A 19,274-nucleotide genomic window follows, 5' to 3' on the forward strand; every position below is an offset into this window, starting at 1 on the left:
AGCCCTATATCTTATCTTTCCCATTTACTATTGAGTCTCTGTGACAGCAACAGCTTAGAGGCAATGTCCACTTGCCAGCACTACAAGCAGAACTGATTTTTCACCATTATGGACATTTTCTCTTAATACACTCCCTTCAAAACTTCACCAATGGCTGTTTCACAGTCTTACAACATCATTTTGGGCTTGGGCATTGTTTTTGCTTTTTCACCTCGTTTGAATATGGGATTGTTGTCTGACTACAAGATCTGCGTTGATTCAGAATGTCAGAGTAAGTGCAAAACTACTCATACAAAGTCTGTGATAGGCTGTATAGTCACTGTTCTTTATGTTAATCTCTGTCTTTCATTTGTGTTTGTTTATATAGGCAAGATGAGCAGAGTGCAGGCCATCAGAGATCACCATGGTAAAGACTGTCGTTACCTGAGCTTCAGACAAGGAGACACCATCTTTGTTTACCACAAACTGACTGGAAAGAGGGAAGACCTCTGGGCAGGTTCTGTGAGTCTGATATCACCTTTCCTTCTCCCTGTTCGTTTTCTCTCTGTCTCTCAGAATAGAGTGTACTCAAACAGTTGATCATCTCAAGTGTAGGTTAGAGATTAGTCCTGATTTTAATACAGATAGTATCCAGCACTGATTGGCATCACAATGTACCTGATAAACACAAATGTAGGACACCTACAGTTTATTTAAATCGCCTCCTGACTTTAACTACTATACTATACTCAGTAAAATCTAAATAGTTTTCATAAAATAATGACCCTCACAACAATGACCTTGCAGTGATTTTTCAGCTTTGAAGATTTTATTTATCACGTACAATCACTCACTACTGCATGAAGATTTAGGATAAAGTATGTCACACTTTAACAGTGTTAATAATTGGAGATCATTTTAAAACAGAACCTGTTTGCAGATGGTTGTGTGTGTGTAAAATCTTTGCATAACCTCATATAAGCTATGCCTCATATGCATGTGTTTGGTTAATAGTTAATACAAAACTAATCACAATGCAAAACCCAAATTGTATCAAGTCTAATTTTTACAGACCAATATTTTATTTGTAGTTCAAACTGAATTGAAAGGTTTCGTATTTGTATTTGTTGCTTCAGTCAGGCTTACGATATAAAACAATAATTATTATGACACAGTAAATTAAGTATGTGCCTCTTTACCTTTTTAAGTCTCATGTTCATCTCTTCCACGATGCTGCCTTGGCTTCATAGAACTGTTATCATTGTCTTGTCTTCTATTTCTTTCAGATTGACAAACAGTTTGGCTATTTCCCGAAGGATGCAGTGCGACAGGAGCAGCTTTATGTGACTGTGGAGAAAATAGTGGAAACACAGGTAAACCAGCTTTCTTTTAAGTTTCTCTTCAGCTTAAGGTCTTTGAACAGAAAACATGCTATTTCATAATGATTTCATCAAATGATTGTTGTAGTATAGTCTTGAAGCTGTTCAGGGAAAATGACACATTACTGAAGTGTTTTCATCTCCTGTCTTCCTTCAGGAATCTGATTTCTTTTGTATGGATGAGTTTGGTTATCCCATTGACTCCAGTCATCTAGACAATGATGATGACAATGAGGATGTGGATAGGACCCAAAACCAGGAGCCAGAAACAACGCAAACTGCCCCGTCTTTGGATAATGAGAATGCCGAAAGTCCATCAGCATCAGAAGACATCTCAACAGAATCTGCAGAGTCAGCACAGGAAGCCGAGGGTTGCACACAGGAAGAGCCGGACAAAAACACAAATCCTGATGATGATGCTGCTGGGACTCAGGAGGGAGCACAAGAGGATCCTGCTGCTTCAAAGGAACAAGGTGGGTCTACCTCCTCTCCTTGGCATGGTTCTTCAATGACAGGATGGTTAGGTCTTACTAAAGAGGAAGAACCCGCAAATGTGGCTGAAAGAGAGAAAGGAGATGCGAGAGAAGAGCCTCAGGCCGAAGCGTCTTCTTTCACCTCTTCGATGACAGAATGGCTGGGGATGGGAGGAGATGGTGGAACAACAGATACTGATGTTAAAGAAAGAGAAGAAGAGGGAGAAAATGCAGAATCGTTCACTTCAACCATGACTGGGTGGCTTGGATTTGGAGGAGAGAAAGAAACTGCAAATCCTGCAGAAAAAGAGGAAGAAGAAGAAGAAAGGAAAGAAGATGAAGAGCAAGAACCAGCAGAGACATTTAGGAGTAGGAGGATGTCTCTGGATCTAGAAGGCAGCCAATTACATGAGGAGGAGAAGAAAGAAACGGGAACGATGGATTGGCTTGGAAGCGGACTTTCAAACACGCTCGGATTTGGCTGGACCAATCAGGAGTCGGAGAGAACTGAAAGCCAGGTCCAGGAGACCACTGAAGAAGAGGAACAGCCAGCATCTGGTTCTTGGTATGATTTGGGAATTGGGGACATATTAGGCTACAACAAAGACAAGATTGATGAGAGTACAGGAAGTGATTTTCAGGAGCCAGAAAATGATGAAACATTAGACCGGCAGACAGGGTCAGAGAGAGTGGATACCAGTCAATTACAACCTACACTCACAGAGGAAGTAAGGACAGAAACAATCCATGAATCAAAGATGGTAGAAATGACAGAAGACCAAAATGCCCACTCAGAGACAGCACCTGGCACCACAGAACCAATCACTGCTGACAGTGATAACAACAGTACAGGTGTTTCAGACAGAAGTAAAAGTAGTGATTTACCAGGAAGTGCAGCAGCTGAGGCCGTAGGAGGAAAGTCTTCAACGCCTGACAGCTTTCATCAAATAGGAAGTAAGGAAGATGATAAAGAAGACGCAGTGATTGATTATAGGACAGAGAATACTGTACTCGTTGGGGAACTATCTGCAGAAATTGAAGGTAAAGATCATCAGACATCCAAAGCAATCAAACACGAGGGGGATGATAATGACAGGCACACAAGAGAAGAAGAAGAAATTAAAACTGTGAGTGAGACTGATCAGGATTTATTGACACAATCTCACATTGATGTGTTGACCAATTTAAGTTCTGTGGACTCCACAGGACGATCTGAAAGTGGAGTTGAGGAAGACAAAACAGAGAACCTGGTGGGGGAAAGTGACGAGATCCAGAGTCATATTGATGAATCGGCTGATTTGCCTGTTAATATAAGTGCTAGAGAAGATGAGCATGACGAGGGTGTGAATAATGAAGAGGCAGATGGACTACACAGAGACATTACTGAGACTGAAGGTTCAGCTGAACATGTTATAGTTGGCAGTGTTGATGGAGAGAGCATGGTAGAGAATCATAATCAAATCTTCAACGAGCATGAGACTTTAGAACGGATAGGAAGCGTCGCAGATCAGGGGTCTGTGTCTCCAGACAAGCAGCTGAACGCCAACCAAGGTGAAGAAGACGCACAAGAGCAAAAAGACACTGTTAAAGACACTGAGATAGATAACCTACAGTCAGTAACAACTATCACAACAGGGATTGAGAAATACGCCCTGAATGAAAGTGGGCCTACCTCGTTTAAAGATTCTGACACAGAGACTGAGATGGAGGAAGAAGATGAGATGAGAACAGAGGAGTTAAAGAAAGAGCAGAAGCAGATGGAGTTTGAAGAGGAGGAAGAGATAAGGGCACAAGAAGAGCACCAAGAAGTGGATGAGGAAAAACAGGATAAAGTAAAAGAGTCAAAGGAAGAGGAAAAGCAACAGGAAGTAAAGGAGATATCAGATGAGGGGAAACTGCTGGAGTCAGAGGAGTTAATGGAGGAGAAGACACAGCTGGATATAAAGGAGATAAAAGAAGTAGGAATCCAGGAGGAGTTTGGAGAGTCAAAGGAAAGACAGGAGGAAGAGGCGACGCAGGATGAGATGGAGGAGTTAAAGGAAGAGGAAAAGCCGCAGGAAGTAAAGGAGATTTCAGAAATTGAGAATCCAGTGGGGTTGGAGGAGTTCAAGGAGGAGGTGGAGGAGATAAAAGATGAAGGAAACCAGGAGGAGTTTGGGGAGTCAAAGGAAGAGGAAAGACAGGAGGAGGAAAAGGTGACACAGGATGAGACAGAGGAGTTAAAGGAAGAGGAGAAGCGTGGCAAAGTGGAGGACGAGCAGCATCCGATAGAAGAGATAGAGGAGGAACTACAGAGAGTGGTAGAAGAGTCAAAAGAAAGGGAACAAACGGAAGAGTTCAAGCTGTTGGAGGAAGGAAGTGAAAAAGAGAAAAAAGATTGTGAAGAAGAGCGAGTTAAATTATCTCACTTTGAGCCAGAGATAGAAAACATGAACAGGCCAGATTCAGAGAGCAAAGAGAAAGAGACACAAGATGAAGAAAGTGTAGAAACATCCTCACAGACTGACGAAAGACGGACAGAGAATCCCCAGGTGGAAGAAGCAGAAAAAGAGGAGGAAAACAAACAAAAAGAGTCACTTCATGAGGTACAGGATGCTAAGGAGAATGTGGAGGGAGAGAGGAGGAAGAAGGAAGAAGAGGGGAGCGAAGAACAATTTGTTAGGGCTAGAGATGGAAAGGATTCAACTAATAAGTTCTCAAAAGAAGAAGGAGATGTAGTGGCAGGGAACCCAAATCCAGAATCTAACATGACAGAAGAGAGTCAGACCTTATCATTGAAGGGTACAGAGAGAGATGACGATAGACAGCAGGGAGGAGGAGTAAAAGAAGACAAACGACATGATGATGCTGAGGCTGATCTTAATGTTTTGGGACTCAATCAGACAGAGAACATGGAATACACAAACAATGATCTGCTACATTCAGTTGAAGGTAAAGAAGTTTCATCAAGCCAGACAACCGAAGTCAAAGAAAAGATTCCTGAGCTTACTGGAGACAAAGTGCTCTATCAGGAAATTAATGTTGAAGAAACTGGCAGTAAAGAGCTTTCTCATGAGGACAAAATAGAGACAAAAAATGGTGATTATAACGAGGAAGAGAGAGAGCTCAATATGAAGCATGATGATGAAAAACTGAGCGATTATGCTGATGTTAAGGTGACGAATCAAAACACGGTTGGCACTGAATTAATGACAGATGGAAAAATTCTGCCCGGTGAAGCATTTGAAGCTCAGGCTGTGATATCTGAAGAAACGGCACAACATTCAACTGGTTCCCCGCTCCAGTCTGATAGTACTGATGACTCTGAAGCTGAAAGTGGAGGTGCTTTTGGCCTTTTCAAAAATGCCTTTAGCTATTTTAGACAAACACCTACTGCAGAGACGAAGGAATCCACAGACACTGCCCAAAGTTTGGACTCTTCTACGCTTGAAACATCCACCACTCTGACTCCTGAAGAAGAACCAGATACAGCCACTGATTCAAGCCAAGTTTATGTTCAAGATTTGCTCACAGATACTTCTGACAGCCTGTCACATAAGCAGCCTTCCCCTTCCTTATTGCAGACCCCCTATTCTCATCCAAGCTCTATTCCTCTGAACGCAGAGACTCCATCACAAACAAAAACTCTCTCCAGATTTTACAAGAACCTCCTCGCCTTCATAAGTGCAGACGATATAGACATTTTAACGGACCTGTTTGGGCGTCACAAGCTGCAGTTCTTGGATGACGTCTTGGGAAGCTCAGAAACAATGACAGGTGATCCTGATACGGCTGACTCTATAGTGCTGGATGTAGAGAGACTTCTGCATCACCACATGGAGATGCTTGTTGCTCCAAGCAAAAGGCTGCAGGATGCACCGCAGGAGGACAAAGAAAAGACCAAAACACTCCTCTCACTTCAGAAGCTAGAAATGCTGCTAGCAAAAGTAAGAGAGACTTTCAGCACAGGAAAACCAGACACCAGTAACACAAGCCATCAAGGTATGTTTTGTCTACATGGCCTCAAAGATCAACACTGAAATGATTGATAACTGAAGTTAAATTAATATTTTGATTTCAGTTTGGATTTGAATGCATTATAATGATCTCAACCAGAGTGCATGTGTGTTCCCTGTTAAATACAGCTGATGGCAGCTGTGTTGGTGAGTCCTGTTCAACTCCCAGTAAAGATAAGGAAATGTATGACGAGTTACAAAAGGTGGGAGATTCCTCGGTAGGCCTGGATACTAACACTCCGAAAGATGAATGGATGGGACGGGATAAACAGAGTGATAAAAAGATAGGTGGTGGCACAGAGGAAGAGAGGGTAACTAAGAAAGAAGAAAGAGACATTGAGCCAGGACCGCCAAAAAAGCAAGAAGGTATGGATGACTCAAGTGTCGCTTAATCAAGAAGGATTAAAGAATGATTCAAATTTAGCAGTGAAAAGTAAGAAGATCTGTTGACCTGCCGCATTCTCCTGCAAATTTACTATGAAAGATTAAGGCATGACTAGAACACTGTTAACATTTATGAGCCTATTTACATGAAAACAAGTATTCCATCAATTTAAATTTGAAAAAGAGGGAACAATTTAATTTTGAATTTCTTTTATGTTTGTCATTTTTAACTTCAGGGGTAATACAGCAAACTCTGGACTTTGTTCAGAAGATCGCTGAGGACTCAAGCACTCATGTCCATGCAGCGAGAGAGCTCCTCATATGGCTGACTGTGCAGGTAAGAGTAAAGAAAATGAAGACCAAATGTAAGTGTATCTAAATAATCCGACCAGAAACTTTTTTTCACATGACATCCAAATATGACATCTAAAACAGGTACAATCCAATCAGTCTTTCTTCAGTCTGCTTCTTTAAGGTACCCAACTTCAAAATAAAAGACAAAGTAGTAGGCCTAGTTACCTTAGAAATAGCCACTGTACAATCATTAGTGTGTTTCCTTTATCTCCTGTAAGCTTTACTTTTATATGAATTAGGAGTGTGGTTCTTTAAGACACTGAACTTGTGACATGTTTATCTTACTCTCCTCTCCTTTAGCATTGAGCTTTGCCTCCCTCTCAGATGTCAAACATCTTAGCTCTGTCCACATCACTCACATTGCTTAGTGCTAGTGGCTCTATTACACACGTCAAGCCAACTGGCTATCAAACTGCTCTAAAGGCAAAGTACTTATTAATATTTTCGGGGGATTAATGAGTCTAAAGTTTAAATGGACGAAAATGAAGACAGTTCGGTGAGCAGACTAACTTTTGGAATATATTAGACATGTAAAAATTAGTCAAGTCTCCACCTGTGCCCTATTTAGACCAGCTCGGTACTAGCCAACTTGTGCCGTAACCTAACACCTATGACACGTGGTCGTACATAGTTTGAGAAATGTATCATTTGTGTATAAAGCCACATATTTATTCAGTTTGAAATAACATTACCATAATACGTCATTAAGTCTATATACACCTGTTTCCTTTGGTGTGGTGTCACTTTTAAACTGCTCCGATGTGCCAGTGTGGCATTTTACAATTGGTGACGTTGCGAGTGAACCATTTACATAGGCGGGGGTGTAATACCAGCAGCACGATAGTGTTAAGTGCTCAAATAAATGTACACGAATGTATTTATGCGTCATATATTTTACACGGTTGGTTTTATATATCAATAGGAAGAATGAGTCACTAAGAACCTCTGTGAGGGTTTTTTAGAGAGAGTGTAATTTTCTACTCCCCCTACGACGTGCAGTTGACGTCATCCACTCTTGAGAGTCGTTGTTGTGAATAGGATGTGAAATCGCCGCCAGCCCGGTCGATGGCTTCAGTCTCTGCTCCTTATGTTGGTTGAAATGAGAAATACCGCTTTTTTAATAACCAAATGAAGTGATTCAGAAATGGCGGAACATACGACAAGTGAGCAGTTGGCCAGCAAAGCGGTGGAGTTTCAGGAGACGGCAGAGGCGTACTACAGCATCGCTGTGGAGAAAGTGAAGGATGTACGTTATGTGGCAGGTTTCGTTAGCATGTCATAACTAGCCGTCACAGCTGACACAACGTAGCAGACTGACAAGACTAAATATATCAGTATTATCACGGAGGTCATTTTTAAAATGTCTATAACTTGTGTTTGTCGACACTTGTGTCCTGTGAGTGCTGTTAACCAGCTGTCAGGACCACATTAATATAGTTTGTAGCTTTTTGAGTTGTTTGTTATTCTTCAGAGTTAGCTTATAGCTATCCAGCTAATTGATATGTGTGATCAGGGATTGTGCTTTCCTGCTGTTTCTAGGCTTTCATTTAAATTGTGGCAGGTGTTTTTAAATTTGACTAATAGCAGCCAAACATAGCCACTTTGAATTGCTATTTATTAATTTGAATATCTGTGTAGTAAACTGCTAACACTTAGGAGTCAGTACAAACTGCTATCAAAACCAATTAATAACTCACACTTTTATAAAGTTACACTTAGTTGTCAATTGTGCATTTATTATAACTTATTAAAGAAAAGATCTGATACTTTTGTACGTACTTTTAGAAAAGAAGGAAGTGTAACCCCAGCTACTGAAGCAACAGCTGTTTCGTTTCTCTTTGACCCTCAGGCTTTCAAGCATCACTAATGTTTAAATAACTAAGGGACGAATACATGTACCCGCACATTGTGTTTTCTGTTGCTTTGATAAGAACTGGTTTGGAGTTGTGCAGAGTCTACAGTCTCATCCCAATGTAAACATTTTCTCTTACAATGAGTATTCAATTCTGCATAATTCAGTCCTTAGACAGGGAATCCCATTTTGATCATAAATGTATTAGAAACACAATATTAAAATCTCTTTCTTCTTTGTTTAGGTTGTATCTGCACTGCCTGATGACATCAGACCTGGACCAGACCTGTATGGGTTGCCATGGGAGCCAGTCATCGTCTCTAGTCTGGTGGGGCTTGTGACAATGCTGCTGTTCACCTGTAGATGCTACAGCTCTGTGAGTACACAGCCCCATCAACACAGATTTATCATCAAGTTTTGTTATCATGCATATTTTTAAAGCTTACAGTATATAGTTTTAAAAAGTAGGTTTTCTTGAAATACATACACGTGTTCTATTGGCAACGTGACCATTCAACAACTGATTATCTTTTAGTGAATATTTGTCATCATTTTCTTATTTCGTTACAGGTAAAGAGCAGATTTTATCGAAGTAAGTTCTCACTACATATTCCTTCATAACATCCTTAATCCATCATTTGACCCATCAAGCAGAAATATTTTAGAAAAGCCTTTTTTATGTGTTTTTGAGCGTTGTATTCTCTGCTTTTAGGTAAAGAGCGATGGATGGCTGAGCAGGTTGCACAGCTGCTGGATGAGAAGTGTAAAGTCCTTGAGACTCTCAGCAAATGTCAACAAGAGGTTGGTACTTGTGCTAATTCTGACTGATTGCTGCTTGGTGACATCCGACGCTTGAAAAATTACACTGCAGCCAAATTAATTTAATATGTTTTGATATTCATTCAAGTGAAAAGCTTCTGAATCAGAAGATGAATGTTGTCTGAAGTGTATCAACAAGACACATTAGAAATTACTTGCAGACAATTATTGACATTATGCAAACCCTAATTACATTCTTTTTTGTCTTGGCTTTCATGATCATGATTCCTGCTTTGATTTAATCTTTGATGTTTTTCTTTTATAATTTGTAATTTGCAGTATGATGACCTGGAGGGCTCGTTAAGAGACAGTGGCGTTCTGGCCCAAACTCAAAAAACAGAAGAACTGGAGGTAAGGCAGAGAGAACAGAAGAAAAAAAGTGCTCTTTATGGTGTTTTGTAAATGAACTTGAGCTTGTATACAGTCTCTCTTTTCTAGTCTTCTGACTACTCAAAGCACTTCCTCACTGCAGGTCACAGCTACCCATTCACACACTGATGGTAGAGGTTGATATGTAAAGTGACCATCAGGTGAAACTAATCCCATTCATACACAATCATACTCCGCCAACAAAGCAGCAGGAGTAACTTTGGGTTAAGTGTCTTGCCCAAGGACACATCGGACATTATGGCTTCAGGATTAAGAGATGACCTACAGGCCCCTGAATAAATATTGACACTGCATGGAAACAAAAACCGGACTCCTTAACTACAAACCTTTGCATAGCGTTTTGCTAAAAGGAATGTCTTCTTCCTTAGCAATAACTTCAGCCTGTTAGTTTAATCTTCAAGATATTTTATCATGTGTGCATTTTTTTGTCACTAATTCAAAACGTGCTGTTAATTACTTTTTATACTTGGCGACAGTTCCGGTGTATCTTTACTCTTTAATTAAATTTGACAGGCTTGCTTATTCACACACCCAGGGTTATGAGGAAATGATATCTTTCATTTGATGTCTTTTTTTCTTGCCACCTGACAAATATTAACTCTGCATTTAGCTGCTCCTGATCGTTATCTACCTGGTAGAAGAATACTCAGCTCTATGACTGTGAAATGTTCCTTTTAGTAGACGCTAAAAATGATATTATGACAGCAGTGAGAAAAAACAGACCAGGCAGACAAACAATGACAGAAACTAAATATAAAGACGACCATATTACTCATTTTCATTTAGTCCATGTCTACATGCAACACCTCATATAAAGTAAGTTTATACATTGTTTAATGAAATGATTGATCATAGGATCTTTAACATGAACATTTAGTGAAACATTGCACTGTGATATTAATCTTCATGTTTTCTCCACACTTTTTCTCCTTCACCATCCAAACATTTTGCTAAACACATCTTGTTTTTTGTTTTCACTTTCTTCTTTAGGTCAAAGCCAGACAAATGGGACATGACAAAAAGGAGCTGGAGAGGGATCTTAAACAACTGAAGGATCAACTGGACCAGCAGAAAGAACACAGGAAAGAGCAGGAAAGGAGGGTAGGAGAAACACACACACACACACACACACACACACACACACACACACACACACACACACACACACACACACACACACACACACACACACACACACACACACACACACACACACACACACACACACACACACACACACACACACACACACACACACAAACCGACCGAGTCTAATAAACTGTAGCGTACCGTTGTTATTCACAAACTGGTTGTTGTTTGTAATAGATTATTTATTGATTTATGCTTTCAGATAGCAGTGCTTGAGGAGAGCATGGAAACATCTGAAGAAGAAACTAAAGACCTCCACTCACAAGAAGAACAGGTGAGGCCATACATTACTTAAAATCTTATCTTTGTGTCTTCAAATGTTCTTCTTTTCTCTTCATCTTTTTACTTTCCTGCGACAATATCTCTGCCTGTTCCATTCTAGGCACAAACTACCTTGAAAGTGTACAATATGAACAGTGAAAGACTGCAGAGGAATATGGAAACAGCTGGAGAGGAGAACAAATTTTTACAGGAAAGCAATGCACAGGTACGACATTAATCTCATGTTTTATTTTTCTAATGTTTTGCATTTTTGTTCCTCCCCTCTCCATGTCTATATCCCCTGCACCATGAATTCATTTTTTTTTCATCTCTTTCTTCCTGCAGTTGAGGCAGCAGGTGGAGGGATGGGCGGAGAGAGTGAGCGAGTTAGAGGAAGAGATAAGCAGGTGTGAGGTTTCCCACAGTGGGATGCTGCAGGATGTGACCAACAAGGATGAGCGTATATGGGTAATAATAACATAGATATACACACATTTTAAGTGCTAAGCAGCTATTATTTAATAATTTTTTTGTATTAATGACCAAAAATTGCATGCAAACTCCTGCACTTCTAGATGGCACACATTGGCAACAACATATTTGTGCAATTGAAACTCTGTCTTCAGTTGTGCCTCTATTTTCTTTAAACAGTTAGTCTCAATTATCACTTGTAATCCAGATGAAACAACATGTGGATTTGAATAAAACAAAACTGTTGGCACTCTTATGCTCGTGACACATTTTGGTTTAAAAGAAGATCTGCAGCTTTTTAAAAAAAAAAGCTTTGGTACTTTTCAACACTATTTATTATTACATTCATTTAAAAACAGCTGGTATCAAAAAGTAACAATACTTTTAACAGCCTTATAATGAACTTTAAATTGCATTGTGCATTAAAATCAAGTGGTAGCCTCCGGTGTTGAAAGATGAAGCCAATGCGGAAGTGCAAAATCCTGCAGTTTGTCAAGTGTCCACTAGAGGCTGGCTGCAGGAACACAGGAAGTCACATACACACCCATTCTAAAAAGCTGTTTTTACAGCAGAGATTAACATGTTTACAGCCTGGTTCAAAAAACCAAATAGGTCTGATTAGCTATCGTCATCACTGGCACACAATGCACGGGGGGTGACATTTTTTTATAACGCATCTGTTTTTATTTTACAAACGATAAGTGTTATCCGTAATTAGGCGTGTAGCTGACCTGATTGACAGGTTGGGTGATATGTTACGGCATGTCAAGAGGCTTAAACCCCGCCTCAGCTCCAGCTCTCAACCTGTCATTAAGTTGACTAAAAGTTAAGCAGAGACAGGATTTACAGCATGGCGGCTACTGCCGATGAGCCTCCGGAGCCCCCCCGCCGTAACAGACACTCAAGCTTCATCCATTAATATTTACAGTCTATGATTAAAATATATTTTAGATAGTGTAATTCTGTTCAATATCTTTATGTTGATAGAAATTGGTGTTGTTCTCATTATTTGTATGTTCACACTTCACAGTCGTTAACAGACAGGCTGCTAAGGATGAAAGCTTGGGATCCAGACATGGAGGAAGAGGGTGGTCAGGAAGAAGGAGAACAGGAGACATCGAATGGTACAGCGAGGAGACGAGAGGAAAACGGAAGAGGAGACAAAACAGACACCCAAGGCCATCTCCAGAAAGTCCAGAAACTAATCTATGCTGCTAAGGTAAGTGACCTAAACAAGCAGACACTGATAATGACACTGCATTTGATGTCGGCTTGTGCTTAGACCTGGAGGATATTTGAATGCAGATTAAACCTAAGCGTATTCTCTTTCTTGGGGCCTGCTAATGTGTTTGTTTTGTGTTTTCTTGTAGCTGAATGCAGACCTCAAATCTGTAGATGAAGACAAGGACAGAGCATTTGCCAAACTGAATGATGAAATAAAAGCTAAAGAAGACCTGGAAGGTGAGCAAGCCAGAAAGTGTTAGGTCACTATTAATAGAGCTTCCAGTAATGTATGGAAAGTTTGTGATGTGGAAACAATTTGAGTTTTTAGAGGTTATACAAAATAAGTTCATGTGCAGAGACTATACATATCATTAATGTTCTGTGTCACTGTTTGTTTGTTTTTACATCTAGGGAGCATCAAAGAACTGGAGAATGAGAAATTATCCCTGCAGTCAGACTCTGAGCACTACTCAGATCAAGTGGGTGACGTCAGTTATATAAGTTCTTGTCCCATTTTCACTTTCTTTTGGATAAACGTCTCTTATTCTCTTATTCATGTGTACAGGTGCAAAGGCTACAACAGAAACTCAACATTATGACAGAAATGTACCAGGAGAAGGAGCTGAAGCTTCACAGGTATACACACTAATAAAAGTGCAGAAAAGCCCAAAGCTACAGTATTTGTCCAGGATGTTGATTATTGTGTTCTCTTGCAGGCTGCTGACAGTAGAGGAGAAGGAGCGCATGCAGAAGGAAGAAAGGTTAAACAAAGCAGACAAAAACATTGCTTTGGCCATGGAAGAACTCAACAACTATAGGTAGCTGCTTCCTCACCTGCAATTTAAAACAAATGTGACATAAGTGAGCCTCATTCACCTGTGCATCACTTCTTTCTGCAGGCAACGAGCAGAGGAGATGGAAGAGGAGCTGGAAAAATCCAAACAGTCTTACCAGACTCAAATATCAGCACATGAGAAGAAGGCACACAATAACTGGGTAAGTCAAAATCCTTTTTGAGATATATTGAGAGAAATATGCTGTGAAATATTTTTTTTAATGCAAAGCCCGTATCAGTTTGTTTAGGTTTGGCCTTCTACATTCTTGTCAGTAAATGCAGCACACACTGGGCTACAAATCAAAACTTTTTGACAGTCTCATGATAGCCTTTTTTTGAATGTATGTGCTTATTTCATGTCATTGATCTCGGCTTGATTCCCCAGCTGGCAGCCCGTGCAGCTGAGAGAGAGCTTGCAGACATCAGGAGAGAGAACGCCCTCTTCAGGCAGAAGTGAGCATACATTATCTGAACATTAAGGGGAATTCCAGCATGTTTAAATTTGGGCCAAAAACAAGCTCTTTCAGTGGACATGATATGTTGTAATTGAATTGCATTTGCCTTGAAAGATTTCATTTCAGCCATTACAGCCTGTTTTGTGGTTGCGAGTTGAGGAAACCTACAGGGGCAAGCAATTAAGTCTCTATAATATGTGAACGTTAGGGCTCAGGTTTTAGTCACCCGTGACGTTAAGTCACAGCAGTCCAATTTAAATAAACATGAGGTTAATGTGTAGCTGTAATCACAAGTATTTTTGTTCTTCAGTAAATGCAAAAATATCCTGCATTTAAAAGTCAAGATGACAGATTTGATTGTGTTTGATGCTTTAGTGTATTGATTTATTTTTGTGTACTATACATAATAGATCCAGAAAGTCTTTGTCATATGTTGACCTTCAATGTGTTTGCTTCCAGGCTGACAGACACACAGTTTAAACTAGATGCCCTGGACAAGGATCCCTACGCGTTGGATAGCTTGGCTAGACCACTGCCTTTCAGAGGTTAGCGCACACACACACACACACACACACGATTAATATACAACATTATATTCAGTGGCTAACAGATCAGAGCCCTGAACCCACTGAGTACAGATTCTTTCATCTTAGCATTTACCTAATGATTCTCCACCTCCAGCAGAAAGGTCACCTTACGGTCCGTCTCCTTTGGGTCGACCTGCATCTGAAACTAGAGCTTTCCTATCTCCACCAACATTAATGGACGGGCCCCCTGCTAGACTGTCTCCTAGAGGTACATGCACATAAAGAGTCTCAATCTCCATATATATCACACTGTATTCATCTGTACATAGGATGAGGCTTTTTCCTTCAAAGACAGTTGATAAAAGTGGAATTGTTCTTATTTTTTTAGGGTCTAGACTATGAAATGCCAACATACGTTCACAACAGTAGAAGCACCATGTATCTGTATAGCGAGTGTATCACTTAAGACTGAGCCCAGTGGTCACTCACAGCTGCAGTGACAGGCGGTGCTGGGATCTGGCTCAAAAGCAGGTCAAGTCATTAAACAACTTTCAAGTAGCCAAGAAATGTGATACTGCGAGAAGGACCCAAGGAACACAGCACCTACGCTTGGACCATGGAAAACAAGATTCAGTCTTCAAAACATTTTAATCACCAGAATTAGTCCTGAAAAGTCAAACCACCACTAAAAGTGTAAATATAGTTTTCCTGACACTCGACTACTATTTCAGACCAGCTCCATCCTTTGATATGATTGTTTTAAAGTATCATCTGGATCTCTAGCTTTTGGCAGTTTGTTTTTCTCAAATCTTGAATCTTTTACATACAGTGAAGTTGCTAATTCTGTCCCACAAGTCATGGCAGTAAATACTTGCAGCATGTTAAAGAAGAGCTGCTGGCTGTAGCATGATCAGCATTGTAGTTGCATGGTGTGTCTGTCTGCATGCTGTTTGTGGAGAAATAGAGTACAGTGTAATGGTTAGTCTTCAGTCCTTTTGTTTTATTCTATAGATACACTTAACTCTACCTCTTTGTCTCTCTCTTGCTGTCACACTCATTCTGGTCTGATTGTCTGATATTTTGAATTTCCAAATGTGTTGCCTCTTTGTCTCCCTCCCTCACTTTTCCACATCTTTCCTCCCTCTTTTCCTCTCACTATTCCTCTCCTGTGTTCCTCTCTGTCTGATTCTTTCCTTGGCAGTGCCTCGTGGTCCTATGGACCCCCCAGGTGGCCCAGGGGACATGGAGCGGAGCGGAGGTCCTCATTCAGACAGTGGCTCAATCTCCCCTACATGGGAGAGAGATCGCAGGGGACCCCCACCTGGACCCCCCGGGCCCCTAGGACATCCAGGTTTGTGTATGATAGTGAATATGTTGCAAGAGAGAGATACAGAGAAAGAAATAGAGAGAATCAGTGAGGCCCTGGTGATGCTCATACATGCCACAGAACAAATGGAGGACTACTACTATGACCATTTAAACAGTTTGATCCAAAGCAGGTAAGTACTCCAGTGTAACCATTCCTTCAAAATGATTTTTAGCATTTCCTCCTCACTTTAGAGATGATTTAAACTACTGATTTTAATTATGGATGTCTTGAATTTAATGCTCCAATGTTTGGGGGGAAATTTCAGTTCACTTAATGTGGACTGAATAAAAAAATGTTTATCTTTCCTCACGTGTTGAGATATTTGTATGTGACACTGTTGGATTTCTGTTGTGTCATTAGCAACATGGCCGTTACTATGGTTACACGTGTATAAAATTCAGTCCACTCTGTTCCAATCCGTGTGCACCTTGATTCTGTACAGATCAATAATATGTATGTTTTAAAGGCATTGTGGTATTGTGTCTGCACACTGAAACGTTGATGTATTGCAGTCAATGCACAGGTGTGGCTACTGGCTCCTAACATTCAGTCAGTCATATTTTGCATATGTGCATGCTAAATGCATTTTGACAGTGCATGTGAACACGACTTTGGACACTGAAAACAGCTGTCTGTTAAGATTTGTGATGAATGTTTGTATTGGGTTATTTATCTCATGAGATGTTCATTAAACTTTATTTGTTGGTATTTCTCTCGCTGTGTGTTCTAGGCTATATGTTCTCTGATCCAGGAGGTCCAATGTACAGGAGAGCTCCGCCTCCTCCAGGGGCTATGGGCCCTTTTCCAACTCCTGGCCCTTTTCCACCTGGCCCTCTCCCTCCTAGGGGTCTCCCCCCAGGACCGTTCCACCCTGCAGACATGACTGGTAAGTCAGTGTAATTAATATAGCTGCTTGTTAGTGCTTCCTTATGCCCTCAGCTATAATACCCTGCCACCTTTAACTGTCTGGATTGAAAATGTGTAAATATATACACACACTGTTGAAATGGAAAATCAATTTTGAGTATTAAAAAATGTATAAAGAAAACTTTATGGTTGTTAATTTCCTCTCTCTTAATGCAGATGGCTCATTCCGAGAAAACAGTTTTGGTCCTGGTGAAATGGAACACAGAGAGGTGAGAGGAGTATTTGTGTTCGTTTCAGATTTCAGTTATAGTAGAGGCTTCTGTGTGTGTTCGGTTTCTGTGGCCTTTTCTAACATTTTAAAATGTTCTGTACTTTTGTCAAAAAGTCTGGTCCTGGTGATCGAAGGACTCCCCCTGAAGCTGAATCAAGGACGGGGGGCCCACTTCTTCCTGGACATCCAATGGGCCCCATGGATGGTCCCTTTCCCCGCAGACCCCCCTATGGACCACCACCTCCAGATTTTTACCCTCCCAGGATACCTGGGGGACCACCCATGAGACCTAGTGAGCCGCCACAGCTACCTTTACATTTTTTTAGTGCTGTATTATCTGTCAATGCTGTTATAGTTAACTACACCCTCTCTTTCCATCTCTTCTTTCTCCAGTGTGGGCCCTTCCACCTCCAGGGATGATGTTCCCTCCGCGCTTCCCTCCTGGTGGACCTCTCCCTCCTCATCCTCTACAAGCTCCCATGATGCGCCCTCCTCTCCCCGATGGCCTTCCACCTCCTTCCATGGGTCCTCTTCCTCCTCGACATGCCCTTCCCTCTCCACCACACAGCCAGTCACCAGAGCAGCACACACCCTCACCTGAGGATGCCATTTGAGTCTGACCAGGTGTCCTTGAGCTGAGAGATGCAGCGTTTCTGATTTAAAATTCCTGTTGTTAGATGGATGTTTGGGCAGGTTGCTGTTTTTTTCCATTCCTATATTTACTTTAAAGTCTTCTTGTTAACCAGGGCTCTGTCTTTAATGAAGTGCAGGCAAACTATCAGTCCTCTTTGTTTCTGTCTTTCTGCTGCTGCTTGGTCTTCATCCTCTTTCTCTCTGCTGCCCTGACCCTTTCCTTTTTCCTTTCTGTGACACTCTCACTTGGCCCTCTCGTCATCCAGCACTATTCTCTGTTAAGTAGTTCATTGCTGTGGAGTCACAGTGACGGCGGTTGAGGCAGGATTCATGAGTGCAGCAGCTGAACCTGAAGATGTACGTTTGTGGGAACGTAGCCATGGAAACCAGAAACAGTTGTTTATTTGCTTGACAATGCCACAAAGGACTTCGATGGCACTTAGTTTCCATGTGTGGATGTAGAGATCATGCATGTGTGGTATGCGGCAGAGACTGGAGTGTTTAACTTATGTTCACATTTCACCCTGATGGCACAGTAAGAGATTTCCTTCTAAAGGAGATGACTATCAGGGAAGACATTTCCCTGACATTTTTTAGGTCTCAAAACACCAACAACACTTTAGCTGTTGTCACCATCCTTTTAATGAACCTGTTCAGCATGTTCTGGACCTGAATTTGACTAGACTTCAAAAAGAGTACACCCAATCATGCTTTGTCTCTGACTGACTTGATCTGAAATTTAGGATTTTTTTTTTTGTTGAGGAAAATATGCCTCTAAGGTGTGTGAGAAAGTTTTATAAATTATATTTGAAGTTGCAGACCTGACTTTCAGTGGCCTTTAACAGCAAAGATCAGGAAGGAAACAATGCTTTTGATCATGTTTCAAGGACTGGCACATAGCCTAGGCTTGAAGAAGTGGCTCGAAGCAGCTGCTTACTGTGGAACTAAGCTGTGACTCATTCTGGCAGTCACACAACAGTGAAAGGAAGAGAGGCGCCTTTAAAAGCCAGATGACACCCATGTGAATTTTGTAATAAAAAATGATTATTAATAGATGAATAAAGACTGTCCAATTGTATATCTCTTGATATGTTCTTATGTCATAATGTCCAGTAAGAATAATAGAACATCGGTATGTCAATATAAGATGAATTTGGTCACTTATTTGTGTATAATTCTGTTCATACAAACAGCTATGGTCATTTTTCTGACCACAGGGAAGCTATGACGGGATTTACAAAATATGCTTTAATTTATCACAGCCCTCACTTTACTGCACTAGTCACATATAAGGACCTTCAATGATGCAACAAAATAAAACCTCTTTGATTTGTAATCACAGACATTTACAGATCATTTACTTTATGAACAGAAAGAAAAGGGGGGTGGTAGAGTCAGTCGTCTCTCAACCGGAAGGTCAGGGGTTCGATCCCCAGTTCCTGCAGCTACATGTCCCAAGTTGCTCCCACTGCTTCAATGGCAGCATATGAATTGGATTAGTTACTGGTAATACTGATGGTCATTTTACATAGCAGCCTCTGCCATCAGTGTTTGAATGTGTAGGTGTGACCTGCAGCAGTGTCAAAG

The 19,274-nt window shown here is 40.9% G+C and overlaps 1 protein-coding gene across 8 annotated transcripts; it reads left to right on the plus strand.

The window, feature by feature from the left end:
• Positions 1–42: 42 nt before the first annotated feature.
• mia2 (MIA SH3 domain ER export factor 2) lies at positions 43–18,765 on the plus strand. 8 transcript variants are annotated; one of them, XM_061063383.1, is made up of 28 exons: positions 43–271; positions 368–501; positions 1,266–1,352; positions 1,516–1,831; positions 5,956–6,192; positions 6,447–6,547; positions 8,661–8,792; positions 8,987–9,008; positions 9,129–9,217; positions 9,515–9,586; positions 10,616–10,726; positions 10,977–11,048; positions 11,157–11,261; positions 11,381–11,503; positions 12,537–12,725; positions 12,877–12,967; positions 13,142–13,209; positions 13,296–13,366; positions 13,447–13,548; positions 13,630–13,726; positions 13,951–14,018; positions 14,480–14,565; positions 14,702–14,815; positions 15,749–15,898; positions 16,647–16,802; positions 17,000–17,052; positions 17,169–17,346; positions 17,448–18,765. In XM_061063383.1, the coding sequence occupies exons 1-28, from the start codon at positions 151–153 to the stop codon at positions 17,666–17,668; spliced, it is 3,366 nt and encodes a 1,121-aa protein (XP_060919366.1). In that variant the 5' UTR covers positions 43–150; the 3' UTR covers positions 17,669–18,765. The 8 variants fall into 8 exon arrangements, with proteins under 8 accessions (XP_060919366.1, XP_060919362.1, XP_060919363.1 ...); XM_061063379.1 differs by lacking the exons at positions 43–271; positions 368–501; positions 1,266–1,352; positions 1,516–1,831 and adding an exon at positions 4,610–5,812; XM_061063380.1 differs by lacking the exons at positions 43–271; positions 368–501; positions 1,266–1,352; positions 1,516–1,831 and adding an exon at positions 4,610–5,812 and having other exon boundaries at positions 14,705–14,815.
• The last annotated feature ends 509 nt before the right edge of the window (positions 18,766–19,274 follow it).

This window comes from Labrus mixtus, chromosome 18 (genome assembly GCF_963584025.1).
Source record: "Labrus mixtus chromosome 18, fLabMix1.1, whole genome shotgun sequence".
Taxonomy (NCBI): domain Eukaryota; kingdom Metazoa; phylum Chordata; class Actinopteri; order Labriformes; family Labridae; genus Labrus; species Labrus mixtus.

What these genes read in the sequence shown, in the direction of transcription:
- mia2 (XM_061063379.1), top strand. Translation starts at nt 4,723, where the DNA reads ATGGAATACACAAACAATGATCTGCTACATTCAGTTGAAGGTAAAGAA. An exon ending in CAGTAACACAAGCCATCAAG is followed by an intron (nt 5,813 to 5,955) that starts GTATGTTTTGTC and finishes TGTTAAATACAG; the next exon opens with CTGATGGCAGCTGTGTTGGT. An exon ending in GTGAAATGGAACACAGAGAG is followed by an intron (nt 17,053 to 17,168) that starts GTGAGAGGAGTA and finishes TTTGTCAAAAAG; the next exon opens with TCTGGTCCTGGTGATCGAAG.